Source organism: Armigeres subalbatus, chromosome 3 (assembly GCF_024139115.2).
Source record: "Armigeres subalbatus isolate Guangzhou_Male chromosome 3, GZ_Asu_2, whole genome shotgun sequence".
In the NCBI taxonomy this organism is placed as follows: Eukaryota; Metazoa; Arthropoda; class Insecta; order Diptera; family Culicidae; genus Armigeres; species Armigeres subalbatus.
Window position 1 is genome coordinate 393,391,257 of NC_085141.1, and position 18,916 is coordinate 393,410,172.

An 18,916-nucleotide genomic window follows, 5' to 3' on the forward strand; every position below is an offset into this window, starting at 1 on the left:
CGATGTATTATTATTCAAAATCGGTGGTTGCGAACCTAGCGGAAAACAGTTCTCAAAAAGAAATCCAAGGTGGTGGTCCAATTCAATATGGCTGCTTCTATTTTTATTATTGAGGATACACTCTTCCTCTTTCCAACGATATGCTGATCTCTAAGATCGGTTGAGGAATGTTGGAGTTATGACAGTTTTGGTGAGTCAAGAATTAACAAAAATCGAGGGGTTCATAAACGTGATTTCGTGTATAACTATCGAGGGGTCTTTCTTTTTGAAGAATTTAACTCGCCAAAAGCTTTTGAATGAAAATACATTTAGGAATTTTTAAGAACCTCGTGCAAATACTGACCCGGCCTCAGCGAGAATTACTCTATCAATCAAAGCAATCGTGGTACTTCACCAGCAGTCAAAAACATGTAGTCAACCATCACGTGACAGTTTATCAGCAGACTTCCGCTTGCCTTCCAGCATGATAATCTCCACGAATCTGTGTCAAAAGATCGAAGAACAAAAGGTCGAAAGGACGAAATGTCGACAGAACAAAAGGTCGAAAGGACAAAAGGTCGAAAGGATAAAAGCAAATATACTCTATTACCAATATAGTCCACTCTGGCTGATTTGAAGAGACAACACAGTAGCGCCGCGCCCGTCACACAAGGCAAGCAATATAGTGAAGAGACATTCCGAGGGGTGCTTAAACGTTTGATGCAAGATGCAGTATAACATAATCAATCGTTTTCAGGCGTTAGTTACCATTTGTGACGCAAGATTGTGTGAATAAGCTGTATGTTGCCTAATATATGGGAATTCACGAAGTGGACTATATTGTTATTATGCTATATTTAATAAAAGGTCTAAAACAAAAGTTCGAAAGGATAAAATGTTGAAAGGACAACATATCGAAAAGACAAAGGGGCGAAGGTCAAAAGGTCGAAAGTTAAAAAATTGAAAGGAAAAAAGATCGAAAGTCAAAAAATTTAAAGGACAAAAGGTCATAGGAAAAGAGGGTCGAAAAAATAACAGAAGGTTGAATAAAAAACAGGTTGAAAAAATCAATTTTGAAATCTGAACAATTTTTCTTCTTCTTATTGGCAATACATCCCCACACTGGGACAGAGCCACCTTGCAGCTTAGTGTTCATTAAGCACTTCCACAGTTATTAGCTGGTTTATTAGGTTTCTAAGCCAAATTACCATTTTTGAATTCGTATATCATGAGGCTAACACGATGATACTTTTATGCCCAGGGAAGTTGAGACAATTTCCAATCCGAAAATTGCCTAGACCGACAGCGGAAATCGAACTCAGCCACCCTCAGCATGGTCTTGCTTTATTGCCGCGCCTCTTACCGCACGGCTAAGAAGGGTCCCTAGATCCCTGGAAGATGGTATTTAAAGCTAAAATGATATATTTTGAATTGTCATTTTTATGAAACTCTAGAATAAAATGTTATCAGGTGTTTTTGGTATTTCATATGCGGTATAAGAATGGGAAACTTAAAGGAAGAGGTTATAAATAAAAGAAAGAAAAATAATCAACTATGAAAATAAGGTTGAACACGAATAAATATCAATGTGCGAAATTCGAAAGACAAGCCTTTGATTAAAAGAAAGAAAAATTCAACAATAAAATATAATCAGGTGAAACACAATTAAATATAAATATGTGAATCTCGAAAGAACGGCCTATGACTAAAAGAAGGAAAAAATCAACAATGAAATATTATCAGGTGAAACATAAATAAACATAAATGTGCAAAAGGATGGTTGATTAACACTCGACGTTTTGCCTATTTTTTTCGACCTGTGACCTTTGACCTTACCTTTGAGGTAAGTTTTTGATCTTCGACTTTTTGACCTTCGACCTTTTGTCCAACAACCGCAATTTCTATCTTCTGTTCTTTCGACCTATTGTCTTTCGAATTTTTTACTTTCGACCTTTTCTCCTTTGACCTTTTTACTTTCGACCTTTTGTCCTTCGACGTTTTTACTCAATTTTTTTGGTTCGACCTTTTGATCTTCGACCTTTTGTCCTTTTGACCTTTTGATCTTCGACCTTTTGACCTTCGACTTTTTAACCTTCGATCTTTTGGGTCAGATTTTTTGTTTCGACCTTTTGTCTTCTGACCCTTTGACCTTTTGTTCCTTCAACCTTTTGTCCTTTCGATCTTTTGACTCAGATTTTTTGTTTCGACCTTTTGTCCCTTCGACCTTTTGACCTTTCGACCTTTGTCCTTTCGACCTTTTTACCTTCGACCTTTTGACCTTCGACCTTTTGTTCTACAACCATCTTCACAATTCTCTTCAGCATTCGAGAAGGATTCTCATCAGAATCCGAGAAGAATTCTCATTGGAACCTCTTCATACTCTTCATAATCCATGGAGGATTTTTTTTAATTTATCCGGAGTCGTCCGATGATTTGTTTCGGAATCATTCGGAGTTTTGCTTCGGAATTCCTTGACGATTTGTTCCAGAATACTTCGATGGTTTGCTTCGGAATCCCTTGAATATTTAACACGGAGTCACTCGACGTTTTGCCTCGAAATCCCTCAATGATTTACTTCGGAATCCCTCTGACAATTTGCTTCAAAATCCCTCGACGAATTGCTTCGGAATCATTCGACGATAAGCTTCAGAATACATCGACGGTTGCCTTCGGAATTCTTCGTAGATTTAGTTCGTACTCCCTCGACGATTTACTTTGGAATCATTCGAAGATTTGTTTCGAAATCCTTCGAAGATTTTTTTTCGGAATCCCTTAAAAATTTGGTTTGAAATCCTTCAACGATTTGCTTCAACATCTCTGGAGGATTCCTTTCGGAGGATACTTTACGGAATCCCTGCAGGGTTAACTCGGAGTCCCTCTTTTTTTTGGATCCCTCGACAGATTGCTTCGGAATCCATCGACGATTTGCTTCTACATCCCGGGAACATTGCCAAAGAAATCCCTGCAACATCGACGTTGGAATTTTTGGAGGGTTTTCGACGAAATCGTTGGAACATTCCCGCCGGAGTTCCTGGAATATCCCGTCGGAATCTCCAGAAGATTTTCATTGGAATCCATGAAATATTTCCGTCCAAATTCCTGGAACATTCCCGTTCAGAATTCTGGAAAATTCCCGTCAGTATTCCTGGAGGATGGAAGATATCTAGAGGATCTCATTAGAATCTCTGGAACATTCCCGTCGACATCCCGGGAGGATTTGGAATTCCGTGGAACATTCCTGTTGGAATCCCTATGGTGTAGTGTTGTATAGATGGTTGGATAATTGGATTAAGAAATATGGTACTAAAATATATTTTCAATGTGATTGAAAAATGGATAAAAAACCCAGATTAATCCACCTAGCGGTGATGGTGCCTTTCTCGTTCGTTCAAAAGGTTTGAAAAAATCTCAAATAACACCAATATGTGGATTGGTCTTATTTTTCATATTTGTTTATATGCATAAAAAAAATTCTCGCCAAACGCAATTTGTTGCAAACAAATCGGATGAGCATAAGAGCAAAAAATGGCATTTTATTTAGTAGTTTTAAAATTAGTATTTTCGCCCTAACTTTTGACCCAATTGTACGATCCGGCCAAGTTTCTATAGGAAACAATGGGACAAGATTCTGCGTCGAATGCAATCTGTTGCGAGCGACCTGAGAAGCACACATATTGCACATCAATCACAGTAACTTATATATGACCGGATTCAGTCACAATATGGTTACTGCAACCAGATTTGTTGAAATTGTGTTGCTTGGGGAATAGATGAAGTATAAGTGCTAAGAAAGTGAGCTAGACTTTTTTGAACTCTCTTTCACAATAAATAGTAATTTGACCATAACATCTAAGCCCATAGTCCGATCTGGCTAATTTTCAATAAGAAAATATGAGACATTCTACGGCGAATGCAACTTGTTGTGAGCAAATCGATTGAGGATAAGTGCCCGGAAAATGAGTCTCATTTTTACGCGATTTTTTCGTATGAGTTTGTATTTTGGATATAACTTCTGATCCCATAGTTCGATCTGACCAATTTCAAATAAGAAACAATGCGACAGGATTCTGCGTCGAATGCAACTTGTTGCGAGCAAATCGGTTGAGAATGAGTTCCCGAAAAATGAGGGGCATTTTTTACGCGAATTTTTCGTATGAATTTGTATTTTGGCCATAACTTCTGATCCCATAGTTCGATCTGACCAATTTCAAATAGGAAACAATGGGACAGGATTCTGCGTCGAATGCAACTTGTTGCGAGCAAATCGGTTGAGGATAAGTGCCCGAAAAATGAGTGACATTTTATACGCGATTTTTTCGTATGAATTTGTATTTTGGCCATAACTTCTGATCCCATAGTTCGATCTGACCAATTTCAAATAGAAAACAATGCGACAGGATTCTGCGTCGAATGCAACTTATTGCGAGCAAATCGGTTGAGACTGAGTTCCCGAAAAATGAGTGACATTTTTTACGCGATTTTTTCGTATGAATTTGTATTTTGGCCATAACTTTCGATCCCGTAGTTCGATCTGGCCAATTTCAAATAGGAAACAATGCGACAGGATTCTGCGTCGAATGCAACTTGTTGCGAGCAAATCGGTTGAGGATAAGTGCCCGGAAAATGAGTGACATTTTTTACGCGATTTTTTCGTATGAATTTGTATTTTGGCCATAACTTCTGATCCCATAGTTCGATCTGACCAATTTCAAATAGGAAACAATGCGACAGGATTCTGCGTCGAATGCAACTTGTTACGAGCAAATCGGTTAAGAATGAGTTCCCCAAAAATGAGTGACATTTTTTACGCGATTTTTTCGTATGAATTTGTATTTTGGCCATAACTTCTGATCCCATAGTTCGATCTGACCAATTTCAAATAGGAAACAATGCGACAGGATTCTGCGTCGAATGCAACTTGTTGCGAGCAAATCGGTTGAGAATGAGTTCCCGAAAAATGAGTGACATTTTTTACGCGATTTTTTCGTATGAATTTGTATTTTGGCCATAACTTTCGATCCCATAGTTCGATCTGGCCAATTTCAAATAGGAAACAATGGGACAGGATTCTGCGTAGAATGCAACTTGTTGCGCGCAAATCGGTTGAGGATAAGTGCCCAAAAATTGAGTGACATTTTTTACGCGATTTTTTCGTATGAATTTGTATTTTGGCCATAACTTCTGATCCCATAGTTCGATCTGACCAATTTCAAATAGGAAACAATGCGACAGGATTCTGCGTCGAATGCAACTTGTTGCGAGCAAATCAGTTGAGGATAAGAGCCCGAAAAATGAGTGACATTTTTTACGCGATTTTTTTGTATGAATTTGTATTTTGGCCATAACTTTCGATCCCATAGTTCGATCTGGCCAATTTCAAATAGAAAATAATGGAACAGGATTCTGCGTCGAATGCAACTTGTTGCGAGCAAATCGGTTGAGGATAAGTGCCCGGAAAATGAGTGTCATTTTTTACGCGATTTTTTCGTATGAATTTGTATTTTGGCCATAACTTCTAATCCCATAGTTCGATCAGACCAATTTTAAATAGGAAACAATGCGACAGGATTCTGCGTCGAATGCAACTTGTTGCGAGCAAATCGGTTGAGAATGAGTTCCCGAAAAATGAGTGACATTTTTTACGCGATTTTTTCGTATGAATTTGTATTTTGGCCATAACTTTCGATCCCATAGTTCGATCTGGCCAATTTCAAATAGGAAACAATGGGACAGGATTCTGCATCGAATGCAACTTGTTGCGAGCAAATCGGTTGAGAATGAGTTCCCGAAAAATGAGTGACATTTTTACGCGATTTTTTCGTATGAATTTGTATTTTGGCCATAACTTCTGATCCCATAGTCCGATCTGACCAATTTCAAATAGGAAACAATGGGACAGGATTCTGCGTCGAATGCAACTTGTTGCGAGCAAATCGGTTGAGGATAAGTGCCCGAAAAATAGTGACATTTTTTACGCGATTTTTTCGTATGAATTTGTATTTTGGCCATAACTTCTGATCCCATAGTTCGATCTGGCCAATTTCAAATAGGAAACAATGGGACAGGATTCTGCGTCGAATGCAACTTGTTGCGAGCAAATCGGTTGAGGATAAGTGCCCGAAAAATGAGTGACATTTTTTACGCGATTTTTTTGTATGAATTTGTATTTTGGCCATAACTTCTGATCCCATAGTGCGATCTGACCAATTTCAAATAGGAAACAATGCGACAGGATTCTGCGTCGAATGCAACTTGTTGCGAGCAAATCGGTTGAGGATAAGTGCCCGAAAAATAAGTGACATTTTTTACGCGATTTTTTCGTATGAATTTGTATTTTGGCCATAACTTTCGATCCCATAGTCCGATCTGGCCAATTTCAAATAGGAAATAATGGGACAGGATTCTGCGTTGAATGCAATTTGTTGCGAGCAAATCGGTTGAGGATAAGTGCCCGAAAAATGAGTGACATTTTTTGAGTAGTTTTGCGCACACACACACACACACATACACACACACACACATACACACACACACACACACACACACACACACACACACACACACACACACACACACACACACACACACACACACACACACACACACACACACACACACACACACACAGACATCACCTCGATTCGTCGAACTGAGTCGATTGGTATATAACACTATGGGTCTCCGGGCCTTCTATAAAAAGTTTGTTTTTGGAGCGATCATATAGCCTTTACCGTATACTTAGTATACGAGAAAGGCAAAAACATAGATAACTTTGAAAAAATAAATAATAGATGAAAATGATCCATCCTTCAATCATCAGTCATTCGACGAATTTGGATGAGTGACGTCCTGCTTTAAAGGATGATTCATTAAGCCCAAGCAGAATATGAATGGGAGATTTGGATACCTCCGGTCACAACATTGGCGCAGTGGTAGAAAACAGTTTGAGAATACAAATATGTGGGGCTGGATGTAAAATCTAAGAATAAAGACTCTGAAAAGAATCTACAACAGACGAAACTTATGATTTTGAATACGCTCTGATCGAGAGCTATGTAAATGGACTCCTATAGGGCACTGCACGGAAACATCTCTTTCTCTTTCGTTCTTAATAAATTTTGACATTTTGTTTTCTAATTTCTTTGTAGTAAGAAAGAGACAAAGCAGTCCGTGCAGTGCCCGTGCAGGGAAGCCGGCCCAGTAAACCACATATTTTTTTTTTTTTTTATTCCTTTATTTATTTGATAGGCACTCTGTGTTTCATAACCGCTACTGTGCCGTGATCTACTGTGGTATTCTGCTGTGCAGAATCCACACAGAATCTATTTTTAGACGTTCGTTATTGTTATCATTGCCGGGTCCATCTCATCGTGAGTCCATTGTTGTCCATTTGTCCATATCGTGAATCCAATTTCTCGTTGCATTGTTTCGGTTGCCATTTATCCGGGTACGTTGGAGGAATGCCTCCGAGAAGAACAATTTGTCAGTCGTCATCGGGCAGCCGTGCCGGTAAGACGCGCACCCCAAAACGCCACCGTTTGGGCTGCACCTCCGGCGACTGACAAGGGCTTGGTGGAGGGGCTGGGAATCGAACCCATGACCGTCCGCTTATAAGGCGAACGTGTAGCCAACTACGCTACGGGACCCCCCTAAACCACATATCGTATAACAAACAGCAAATAAAATCGCATTTGCGTCCACCAAAAATCTAAATCGCACTGCATATCAAACCTTATCAGATTATTGTCGAAAAGTGTTGTATTGAATGCATCATATACGATAATTTTTACCGTAGTTGAAATCAATCGTAATTGTGTAAATAAAAACTCGTAATGATTTATATTCCTTGCAATATCCTATATCAGTGCAAATCAATGTCTATGTGAATCGTAATACAGTCGAAACCACTTCTGTCCAAACGGCTTAAAAGTTTCAAGCAGTTGTAAAGACATAAATTGTTTAGTTTATGTTGGACACAAATCCGATACACTTCAAGATGTGCAGTATGGTGCGGTGGTAGAGTACCCGCCTGCAAATCCAAAGTTCGCATGTTCAAGACTTGGATCTGGTAAGATATTTTATTTTGAAAATGAAAAGTCGTAATATTGTTCGTAAGATGTCGTGAAAAATCCTGAAATAAAACTCGTATGTACCTATATCGCCTCCACTTTGGTACGTATATAGCCAATATGTGCATTATATACGATTAAGTTGGTTCTTATATAATAACCTATATCAAGAGTTATAGGTACCAAAATGTTGACTGGGGGAGATCCTGGTCAGATTTGACACGGAAAGTCCAGATATAAAACACCGATTGAGAAGGCGGATGTTTTAAATTGAACTGGATAGAGGTCTTGCATGTGTGCAAATGGGCTCTGATTGAGAAGGCAGAGTACCGTGTGATGAGATTCCGATCGGGAAGGCGGAAGTCCCGAATTGGTTCAAAATTGAATTCCGATTGGATGGGAGGAATTTCTGATGAGATGAGTAAACATGATTTGATAATAACAATTACCGTTTAACTCGCACAGCTTTAATCCAAAAGCAGAATTCTATTTTGTTTAATTTCCAAATAATCAGTTTGACAACACAAAATATCAGAAAAATGCGATCCCAAAACACTCATGCAGTGTTGTCCTACACTCAGTGCAAAAAAATCTGCTCTTTGATTTCATTCCATCTAAACGATTTTATAATCTTAGCTAAGTAAGTGTAACTAATAGAGGGATATTTGAATTTTCTAAATGTCATGTCAAACTATTGAAAAAATACACACCAGAGCCTCAGGAGCGCGCGCACTGAAAATACACTGGAGTGTTTTCACTGGAGTGTATTTTCAGCGCGCGCGCTCCTGTTGCTATGGCGTGCAATTTTTTGACAGTTTGATATGACATTTAGAAAATTCAAATATCCTTCTATTAGTTACACTTACTTAGTAGAGACTATAAAATCGTTTGGAAGGAGTAAAATTAAAGAGCAGAATTTTTCGCACTGAGTGTAGGACAACACTGCACTCATGACATAAATTTATTTATTCAGCATCACTATCTAAATGCGTTACATTTGCTTTAAATATCAATAAGAGTTTTCCAGATTTTGCTGAAAAGCATGGATGAAATGACTTACTTAAGCATAACAAATATCCCAAAGATGCAAACTAGCAAAGATATTTTCGATTACGTTTAAAATGTGTGTTTATGAGGAACAGTTGCATAAAGTTTTTGAACACATTGTTTAACTATTTTGGTCAAACAAAATTTTATTTGGAATTTATATCAAATGTCAAGGTTACTAACTATATGGAGAGAACGAGATTGATTCTTGGTTTAGATCTTGAATCTTTTCGACTACAGTCGCCTCTCCACATCTCGATATTGAAGGGACCATCGAGATAGGGAGAGATCGAGGAATGGGAGGAAAATTTAAATAGGTACTAGATCCAAAAAAAGCTCGTTGCTATGAAAAACGATAACAAAACAAATGTCGTTTCTTGTTGTTGATGTGTTTGTTATTGTCCAAAGATGGTCTAGTAGCCTGAAAATTTGAACATATCGACATAAGGAGAGTAAAACCTGAAGAAAATATTATCAGAACACATCGAGATAGAGAGATATCGAGATAGGGAGGTTATCGAGATGTAGAAAGCTCAAATGTATGTAGATTGAAGGGACTGAGGAAACCATCGACATAGGGAGAAATATCGGGATGTAGAACATCGAGATATAGAGAATCGACTGTATTAAGAATAATTTATCGTTGTGCTTGCGATACAAGATACAAAGTCGTATAAACGGTAGGCTTGAAAAGTCTTAAGGTAATAATTGTGGAAATACTATAACTTTAAAGCTATATAGCATTTGATTGAGACTAACAATCTGAATCTGAATGAGCTGAAGCTGGAATGTACTTTGAGCACTTGTTATTGTCTTTACTTAAAAGGTTTTCAGCTAGGCTGGCTTACATCTAAGACTTTGAGTACTGTTTATTACGTTTTATAATACATCATTAGTATAAAGAAAGTACTCAAATAACGACCTGATACTAGAATGTTTGACATTTATTATTCGATTCTTGAAGGTTAACGATCGTAATGACTTTCGCAAACTTTGAGTAATTGAGGAAAATCGAAGATTTTTAACTATGTGAACAGAGCTCGGTAAATAAAATATCCCCAGTAAAGCAAACTGAGCATTATCTTAATTACATTAATTCATGCACAATACACTTAGTGTTTTAACAATAAGAGAGATAGATATTTAAATAAATCTCAATGTAACAATAAATGGGAAGGAGCAGTATGTATGAAAAAAACCCAGATTAATCCACCTAGCGGTGATGGTGCCTTTCTCGTTTGTTCAAAAGGTTTGGAAAAATCTAAAATAACTCCAATATTTGGATTGGTTTTATTTTTCATATTTGTTCATATGCATAAAAAAAATTCTCGCCAAACGCAATTTGCTGCAAACAAATCTGATGAGCATAAGAGCAAAAAATGGCATTTTATTTTGTAGTTTTAAAATTAGTATTTTCGCCATAACTTTTGATCCAATTGTACGATCCGTCCAAGTTTCTATAGGAAACAATGGGACAAGATTCTGCGTCGAATGCAATCTGTTGCGAGCGACCTGAGAAGCACACATATTGCACATTAGAGGTGGGCGCCCCGCTCAGGAGCTGTTCCAAAGATTCGCTTCCTTACATTGAGCTGATGAGCCATGGATCTTTTTTAAAGAAGCCCAGCTCAGCAGCTCACTTTAAATTGATGAAATCATTGTCAAACACGCGCCTAGAGAAACTCCCTCGAGCGTACGCACTCGAGTACGCGCGCTGTTGTATTTTGTACAGCACAAACGAAAATACCACGCTCGCGGTACACAACACAAGCGAGCTTGTATGAGCATTCCAGTCCAGTACTGCGCACGTGCTGATCGTTTATTATTTGCACCTCAAGCACCATCAAGCCAAGCGACAGAACCATCTAGCCAAGCAACAGAAATCATTTCTGCTGCAGAGAGGAATAAGAAACACACAAGCAAAAATAATCTAGCTTGCCGCCTATTTCTTAACCCATACCCACATACTCGGCGCTACGAACGGACACACAAAAGATACCTAGTAGTGCGGTAGCGAACGAACCGTACTAAGCAAAAGATCCGAAGATCCGAACAACTCTCAGTTCCGCTCATGTCGTCGTCCAGCTCGAAATTGCTGTGACATGGAAGCGAGAGCTGTGCCACTAGCTCAGATCCGTACGACACGGATCTCGATCCGGATCAGTCGCGACCGATTCTAGCGAGCGAACCGTGTGGTTCAAACGAACCGAGCTGGGTGCTGTGTCTTGCACGGAGCGGATCTTTTGCTTGCGACGGGTTTTCTCGCCAGCATACTGCTACATGTGCACTCGGTTTGTTTGTAGCACCGTGCTCTGTATTTTTTTACTCTCTTGTTTTATTTCTCTCGCATTTCGGGAACCAATATAGATGAATGTGCTCGCTTGTATGAAAATGTCAACTACGCATGGTTAGAAAAACTTATGACACGTGATATGGTTCATATACATATCAGAGACTAGGGACTGAATTATTTAAATTAACGATTTGAGGAACGTAATCAATAAAATGCAACTTAGAATTATGAATTCTAAATAATGTTGAGTTAGTTTTTTGTATAGAAATAAATGTTATGGTTCTCCTAGACTTCAAAACTAGACGGTCAGAAAAAAGCGTAATAAATGTTATTAGTTTAAAATTGTCGGTTTTCAATAGAAATTATTACCTCACTGTAGCTAAACATTTTAAAAATTTCAAAGAAAGGTAAATAGATGAATGATGAATGAATGAATAAATTAATGAATGACATAAATTTTTCAAATTTTTGAACAATAATTAAAATAATAATATTAACAATTATGTTTTATTATATGTAGCATTAAAGAACTGAAGAGCTGATCCAAGGAGCTGACTCTTTTCAATGAGCTGAACGGATCAGATCCGCTCACTGCAATGAGCTGTTTTGCCCATCTCTATTGCACATCTATCACAGTAACTTATTTTTGACCGGATTCAGTCACAATATGGTTACTGCAACCAGATTTGTTGAACTTGTGTTGCTTGGGGAATAGATGAAATCTAAGTGCTAAAAAAGTGAGCTAGACTTTTTTTAACTCTTTTTCACAATAAATAGTAATTTTACCAGAACATCTAAGCCCATAGTCCGATCTGGACAATTTTCAATAAGAAAATATGCGTCGAATGAAATTTAATGCGAGAAAATCGGTTGAGGAAGAGTGCCTGAAAAATAAGTGACATTTTTTTAGCGATTGAAAAAAAATGGTATAATTTTCGATCCCATAGTCCGATATGGCCAATTTCAAATAGGAAACAATGGGACAGGATTCTGCGTCGAATGCAACTTGTTGCGAGCAAATCGGTTGAGGATAAGTGCCCGAAAAATGAGTGACGTTTTTTACGCGATTTTTTCGTATGAATTTGTATTTTGGCCATAACTTCTGATCCCATAGTTCGATCTGGCCAATTTCAAATAGGAAACAATGGGACAGGATTCTGCGTCGAATGCAACTTGTTGCGAGCAAATCGGTTGAGGATAAGTGCCCGAAAAATGAGTGACATTTTTACGCGATTTTTTCGTATGAATTTGTATTTTGGCCATAACTTTTGATCTCATGGTTCGATCTGGCCAATTTCAAATAGGAAACAATGGGACAGGATTCTGCGTCGAATGCAACTTAATGCGAGCAAATCGGTTGAGGATAAGTACCCGAAAAATGAGTGACATTTTTTACGCGATTTTTTCGTATGAATTTGTATTTTGGCCATAACTTCTGATCCCATAGTTCGATCTGGCCAATTTCAAATAGGAAACAATGGGACAGGATTTTACGTCGAATGCAACTTGTTGTGAGCAAATCGGTTGAGGATAAGTGCCCGAAAAATGAGTGACATTTTTTACGCGATTTTTTCGTAGGATTTTGTATTTTGGCCATAATTTTCGATCCCATAGTTCGATCTGGCCAATTTTAAATAGGAAACAATGGGACAGGATTCTGCGTCGAATGCAACTTGTTGCGAGCAAATCGGTTGAGGATAAGTGCCCGAAAAATGAGTGACATTTTGTTGAGTAGTTTTGCGCACACACACACACACACACACACACACACACACACACACACACACACACACACACACACACACACACACACACACACACACACACACACACACACACACACACACACACACACACACACACACACACAGACATCACCTCAATTCGTCGAACTGAGTCGATTGGTATATAACACTATGGGTCTCCGGGCCTTCTATAAAAAGTTTGTTTTTGGAGCGATCATATAGCCTTTACCGTATACTTAGTATACGAGAAAGGCAAAACCGACGAAATATATACATTGGTCCTGAAAAATAATAATACATTATATCACAGTGTGTCTGTGACCGTTATTAACGAAAAAATGTCCATCCATTCTGAACTCGCCTTTCGAAAGATATAATATCCAGGCGTCTGCTATGAAAATTTCAAAATCTTTCATCTAGGGAATCGAAAGTTATAGCAGTTACAAATTTAATGATTTTTGCGTTCGATATCTCACTAATATGCAACCATATATACCGTGAATTTCCTCCTGATTACATCCAAATAAATTATCATCAAATATGCAATTTGCAACCTCAATCAACTATAACCTAAAACCTATTCTTTGAATAATAGAAAAAAAAATAGCAAAGGATGTTAGAGATAACATTGTACAAATATCGATGGCAAAATAGACAATACAACCAAAATACAGTATTCAAATTACAGAATTATTGCACTTCAATCTCCTAATCATACCAAAGTGTGAATATTGTCTATGACAGACAAGTAACTACACTCTGTATGATGATTCTGCTTTTATTAAATATGATAATAGTTGGTAACATAGAATACCGCGCTGAAACAATTTTGTCTTTCATGGGTACTGGGTAGTTAGTAAGACTAGTAACCAACATTTAAACAACAATGTGCATCATTTGTTGTCAGTTATACAACCATCATCCAGTTCGATTCAAGCAGTGCTACGAAAACGAGTTCCATTTGGAGTAAAATGGGAAAGGCTAGATCACCCGAGGAAAACCGCCTTTTCCGAGAACGGTAGAAGGAAAAAGCATATATGCACCACTTTGGAACGTCTCAACAATTTAACTGATTTGCTGAAAAACGATCCATTTACTTCATAAAATAATGCATTTACTACAAAAATTAATTTACAATGTTATGAAAACTAATGAATTTAAAATGTATTGGAAGTAACCACTTTCCCTTCGGTAGGACTCGAACCCACGACCCTACAGTACGCTAGATTAGTGCTTTAACCAACTAAGCTACGAAGGACCTCCATCGGCCTTCGCAACCTAGAGGCTACTGAATGAGCTCGAGATTCCTAAATTGGACGCATAGTCAAATCACTCGTAATCCATTTGTCAAGCCAACACTTCCATATGTGTATAGTACACGTCCATTAGGGGAGCGTGAGTATTTAGTCTGTTGTCTTGTAAGGTCGTCTTCAGTGTCTCGACTTGAGTCGAATCAAGTACGAGACACTGAAGACGACCATACAGTTGAGGTCGAAATACGATATTTAATATGATTTGGTGGAATTCAATGGGATTGTACTAAAATCGTCTCATGACAGTGAAATATTTCTTAAATAGTTTCAGTCTTTTGAAATCTCTCATTTTCTTACCTGGCTTCATGGAAATGCGATGGTTTCCATCTTCTAGTCGGATACTTGTATTCCCTGTGTCAGTTAATTTATGTAGTAAATGCATTAATTTATGAAGTAAATGGATCGTTTTTCAGCAAGTCAGTTAAATTGTTGAGACGTTCCGAAGTGGTGAATATATGCTTTTTTCGTCTACCGTTCTCGGAAAAGGCGGTTTTCCTCGTGTGATCTAGCCTTTCCCAATTTTTTAAAATGGAACTCGTTTTCGTACCACTGCTTGAATCGAACTGGATGATGGTTGTATAACTGACAACAAATGATGCACATTGTTGTTTAAATGTTGGTTACTAGTCTTACTAACTACCCAGTACCCATGAAAGACAAAATTGTTTCAGCGCGGTATTCTATGTTACCAACTATTATCATATTTAATAAAAGCAGAATCATCATACAGAGTGTAGTTACTTGTCTGTCATAGACAATATTCACACTTTGGTATGATTAGGAGATTGAAGTGCAATAATTCTGTAATTTGAATACTGTATTTTGGTTGTATTGTCTATTTTGCCATCGATATTTGTACAATGTTATCTCTAACATCCTTTGCTATTTTTTTTCTATTATTCAAAGAATAGGTTTTAGGTTATAGTTGATTGAGGTTGCAAATTGCATATTTGATGATAATTTATTTGGATGTAATCAGGAGGAAATTCACGGTATATATGGTTGCATATTAGTGAGATATCGAACGCAAAAATCATTAAATTTGTAACTGCTATAACTTTCGATTCCCTAGATGAAAGATTTTGAAATTTTCATAGCAGACGCCTGGATATTATATCTTTCGAAAGGCGAGTTCAGAATGGATGGATATTTTTTTCGTTAATAATGGTCACAGACACACCGTGTATATTTGACGTTTGATGACTAAAGATTTGTAAGAACATGAAAAATATAAAAAAAAAATCAAGAGAAGTACAAAACAGTCGCTAAGAACGATTCAAAGTGTATTCTATAGTATATCAAAGATATTGAAACAAAAACAAAAGAGTATAGATGGGGAGTAATGTAGTGATGTATAGATGGTTGGATAATTGCTAGGATATAATTGGATTGAGAAATATGGTAGGTACTCAAATATATTTACAATGTGATTGAAAAATGGATTTAAAAAAACATAGATACCTTTGAAAAAATAAATAATAGATGAAAATGATCCATCCTTCAATCATCAGTCTTTCAACGAATTTGGATGAGTGAAGTTCTGTTTTGAAGGATGATTCATTAAGCCCAAGCAAAATATGATTGGGAGATTTGGATACCTCCGGTCACAACACCTGGTGGATTGCCTTCAGAATCCCTTCGGTATTATTGGAGAATTCCCGTAGAAATCTTTGGAACATTCCCGTCGAAATCAATGAAAGATTCTCATCGGAATCTTGAGAGGATTCCCGTCGGAATACCTGGAGGAATGTGGAATTATTATTATTATTATTATTATTATTATTTAGGTATATGAAATATAAATATTCAGATATATTCTCTGCCTCGGTGGGAACCTGACGGCAATCCATTACATATTGTCATTTGAGTTTCTGTGCGAGACAAAGCCGAGCGCTACTACACTAAGATGCAATAGCCATAAGCCATCAATTTGAGTCGTTGTAGCAATCATCGGCAGGTAAACAAACACTCTTCGATGTGGGCTATAACAGAAAGCAGCATGATACGAAGCGTAACAATATAATTCACACATGATCTACCGCGGCGGAATCCTGCTTCCTGAATTCCAGCCGTGTCCATCTTCTCCTGTATCCGATTTGGGATAACTTTGCACAGAACTTTAAGAACAATGCACAGTAGCATGATGCCTCGCCAGTTGTCGCACATAGTTAGATCCCCTATTTTTTCGGGACCTTCGCTAAGACGCCCCACACATTTGATACAACATTTCCGTTGACAACAAGCAGTCAGAGCAACTCTGCTGATTTGTTGACGCGGATAGAGCTTCATAAACTTGGCAGCTCGGGAATCGAAACATGAAAAAGTGTCTCGAAGTGCTCGAACCAACGTTGCAATTGATCAGTTGAGTATGAGTGAATACCAAATAGAAGGACTCTTGGAAGTCGTTGACCAGTCGCCAGTTGTTTGCGGTATATTCCCATTCGTCACCCACGGAGTCACCCACGTCCGTCTGTAACAAAGTTAAATTTCACTTAATTTTAAATTCTCAAAGATTAATACCGTTGACGGGACTTTGACTGCTCTGGTTCTTGCCCGCTCTATCACAGTCAGTCAGTTCAACTATGACCATAAGTAGAGTGCCGTTTCTCGGATTTTCTCGATAAGCAATCAAATTAAGGCCATTAGAACTTGTGACATTAATTCAAAAATGATTATCATAGGATTTCAAAGTTCTACTCTTTCGCTTACCAATAGAACCAATGCATCTATAAATTTGTTTAAATTTATTTGCTTTAAAGTCCTTCGAAGTAAAGGACTTCCTTTTTTTAAATACGATGCACATACACAGATAGAAAAATCCACTGAAATATACGCTAAAAATCATGCACATAAATGGAACGCCATTATTAGCGTAATTCCACACGGGATATAGCCTGAATGTATAAAACATTTGATGTGAATCGTCAATATTGCATACAAATTGTATCCAACCTTGTTAGGAAGAGGATCATTTCAGCGTAGAATAGCGTAAATTTCCGTTTGTTAAGTTTTACGCGCTGTTTACTTTTCATTATTTTTTTCTGTGTATTTTTACGAAAAAGGTAAAAAAGTTCATGTAACGAATTTCAGAAATTTATTTTATACATTAGGACTACTTTAACGGTTACTAGGCAACATTCTCAAGGATCCATTGACGGTGCGATGAAACGCGAGCGAACACATCCGGGAATCCTTGGGCACATGCAATACCCCACGACACAATACCCTGCTGGCGAGAGTTGTGCGACAGTGGACCACCGGAATCTCCCATGCACATGCCGATGCCAGTGGGGCTGGACGAGCAGATCGTGTTGTCATGAACACGGGCAGCGTTCACAACATTGTGGCGACTGCGGCACTCAGCCAGAGTGATGATATCCACGTTCACCCATTGCAAATGGTTTGGAAGAGATCCTGGGTTCTATGGAAAGAAAAATAAAATGAAAAATCCGTTCCCAATTCAATCTATCATCAGTCGACTTACCGTAGTTTGTCCCCAACCGGAAGCCTGTGCATTAGATGCAGAGTCGACGAAATCCTGCTCCAGGGCTGTTGGTGCAATAATGTTGGAAAATATGAACGGAGTGGCTACGCGTACCAACGAAATGTCATTAGCCAATGTAATGCCGCTGTAGCCTGGATGGTTGATGATCTGGCTTGAAGGATGGCGCTCGCCACCGGCGTTCAACAGCAGGGATCCAACAACGACGATCGTGTTAGCGGTAGTCCTTCCACTGGTGCAATGGGCAGCCGATAGAACCCAGTTGTTGTTCACGATTGATCCACCGCAGAAGTGGGCATTCGCTGCCGAACGCAACGAGACCTGATAAGGGAACTGCCCTTCGGCGGCGTTCGAGCCTCCGACGATGAAACCTTCCCAGTCAGCATACTGATCCGGAAGGACACCTCCGGAGGATACTGCGATCAAGCCAACCAAAAGCACAGCCACGCTCAAACGAACCATTTTGAATGAATGGATTATCATCGCTTAACACCGAGAAGGTGCTTTTATATACAAAATTATGTTATCGGTGACCTACGTCGGCTGTTGATTAAACTGTTATCCATTATTTCGGAGAGAATAGTAGCCTGATAAGCTGAATAGCAAACACAGCATATTTGGGTTTATTGGTAGCTAATTTATTGATAACATTATCAGATTATCTACCGAACCGTTGAATCTCACCAGTGACAAAAATGACGTTTGCATATCAAAGCGGAAAATCCGATCGTTGATGACGGAATGGAATGGGTGTAGACTGAAGAAATCACAGTGTTGAGTCGGTTCGGTGGGTTGGACACCATCTCGATCCGACAATTGCATTCTTGTTGCTAATTGTCCCACTGAAGTTCAAGTATGCTTAATCTCGCTTTCGTTGTTTGAATAATATTACATTTTATTCAATTAGCTATATGCACACAAGTTGGCAGTTACCAAAATTGTGTGTCTTACGATTGTCTAAGCTTTTG

At 38.3% G+C, this 18,916-nt stretch overlaps 1 protein-coding gene across 1 annotated transcript; it reads right to left on the minus strand.

The window, feature by feature from the left end:
• Positions 1-17,523: 17,523 nt before the first annotated feature.
• Positions 17,524-18,410, minus strand: LOC134223941 (chymotrypsin-2-like). Its single transcript, XM_062703168.1, has 2 exons — positions 17,931-18,410; positions 17,524-17,867 (listed from the first exon to the last, which is right to left on the minus strand). Exons 1-2 carry the CDS (start codon positions 18,408-18,410, stop codon positions 17,574-17,576), a joined length of 774 nt encoding a protein of 257 aa, XP_062559152.1. The 3' UTR covers positions 17,524-17,573.
• Between the last annotated feature and the right edge of the window lie 506 nt (positions 18,411-18,916).

What these genes read in the sequence shown, in the direction of transcription:
- LOC134223941 (XM_062703168.1), bottom strand. Translation starts at nt 18,410, where the DNA reads ATGGTTCGTTTGAGCGTGGCTGTGCTTTTGGTTGGCTTGATCGCAGTA. An exon ending in CCGGTTGGGGACAAACTACG is followed by an intron (nt 17,868 to 17,930) that starts GTAAGTCGACTG and finishes TTCTTTCCATAG; the next exon opens with AACCCAGGATCTCTTCCAAA.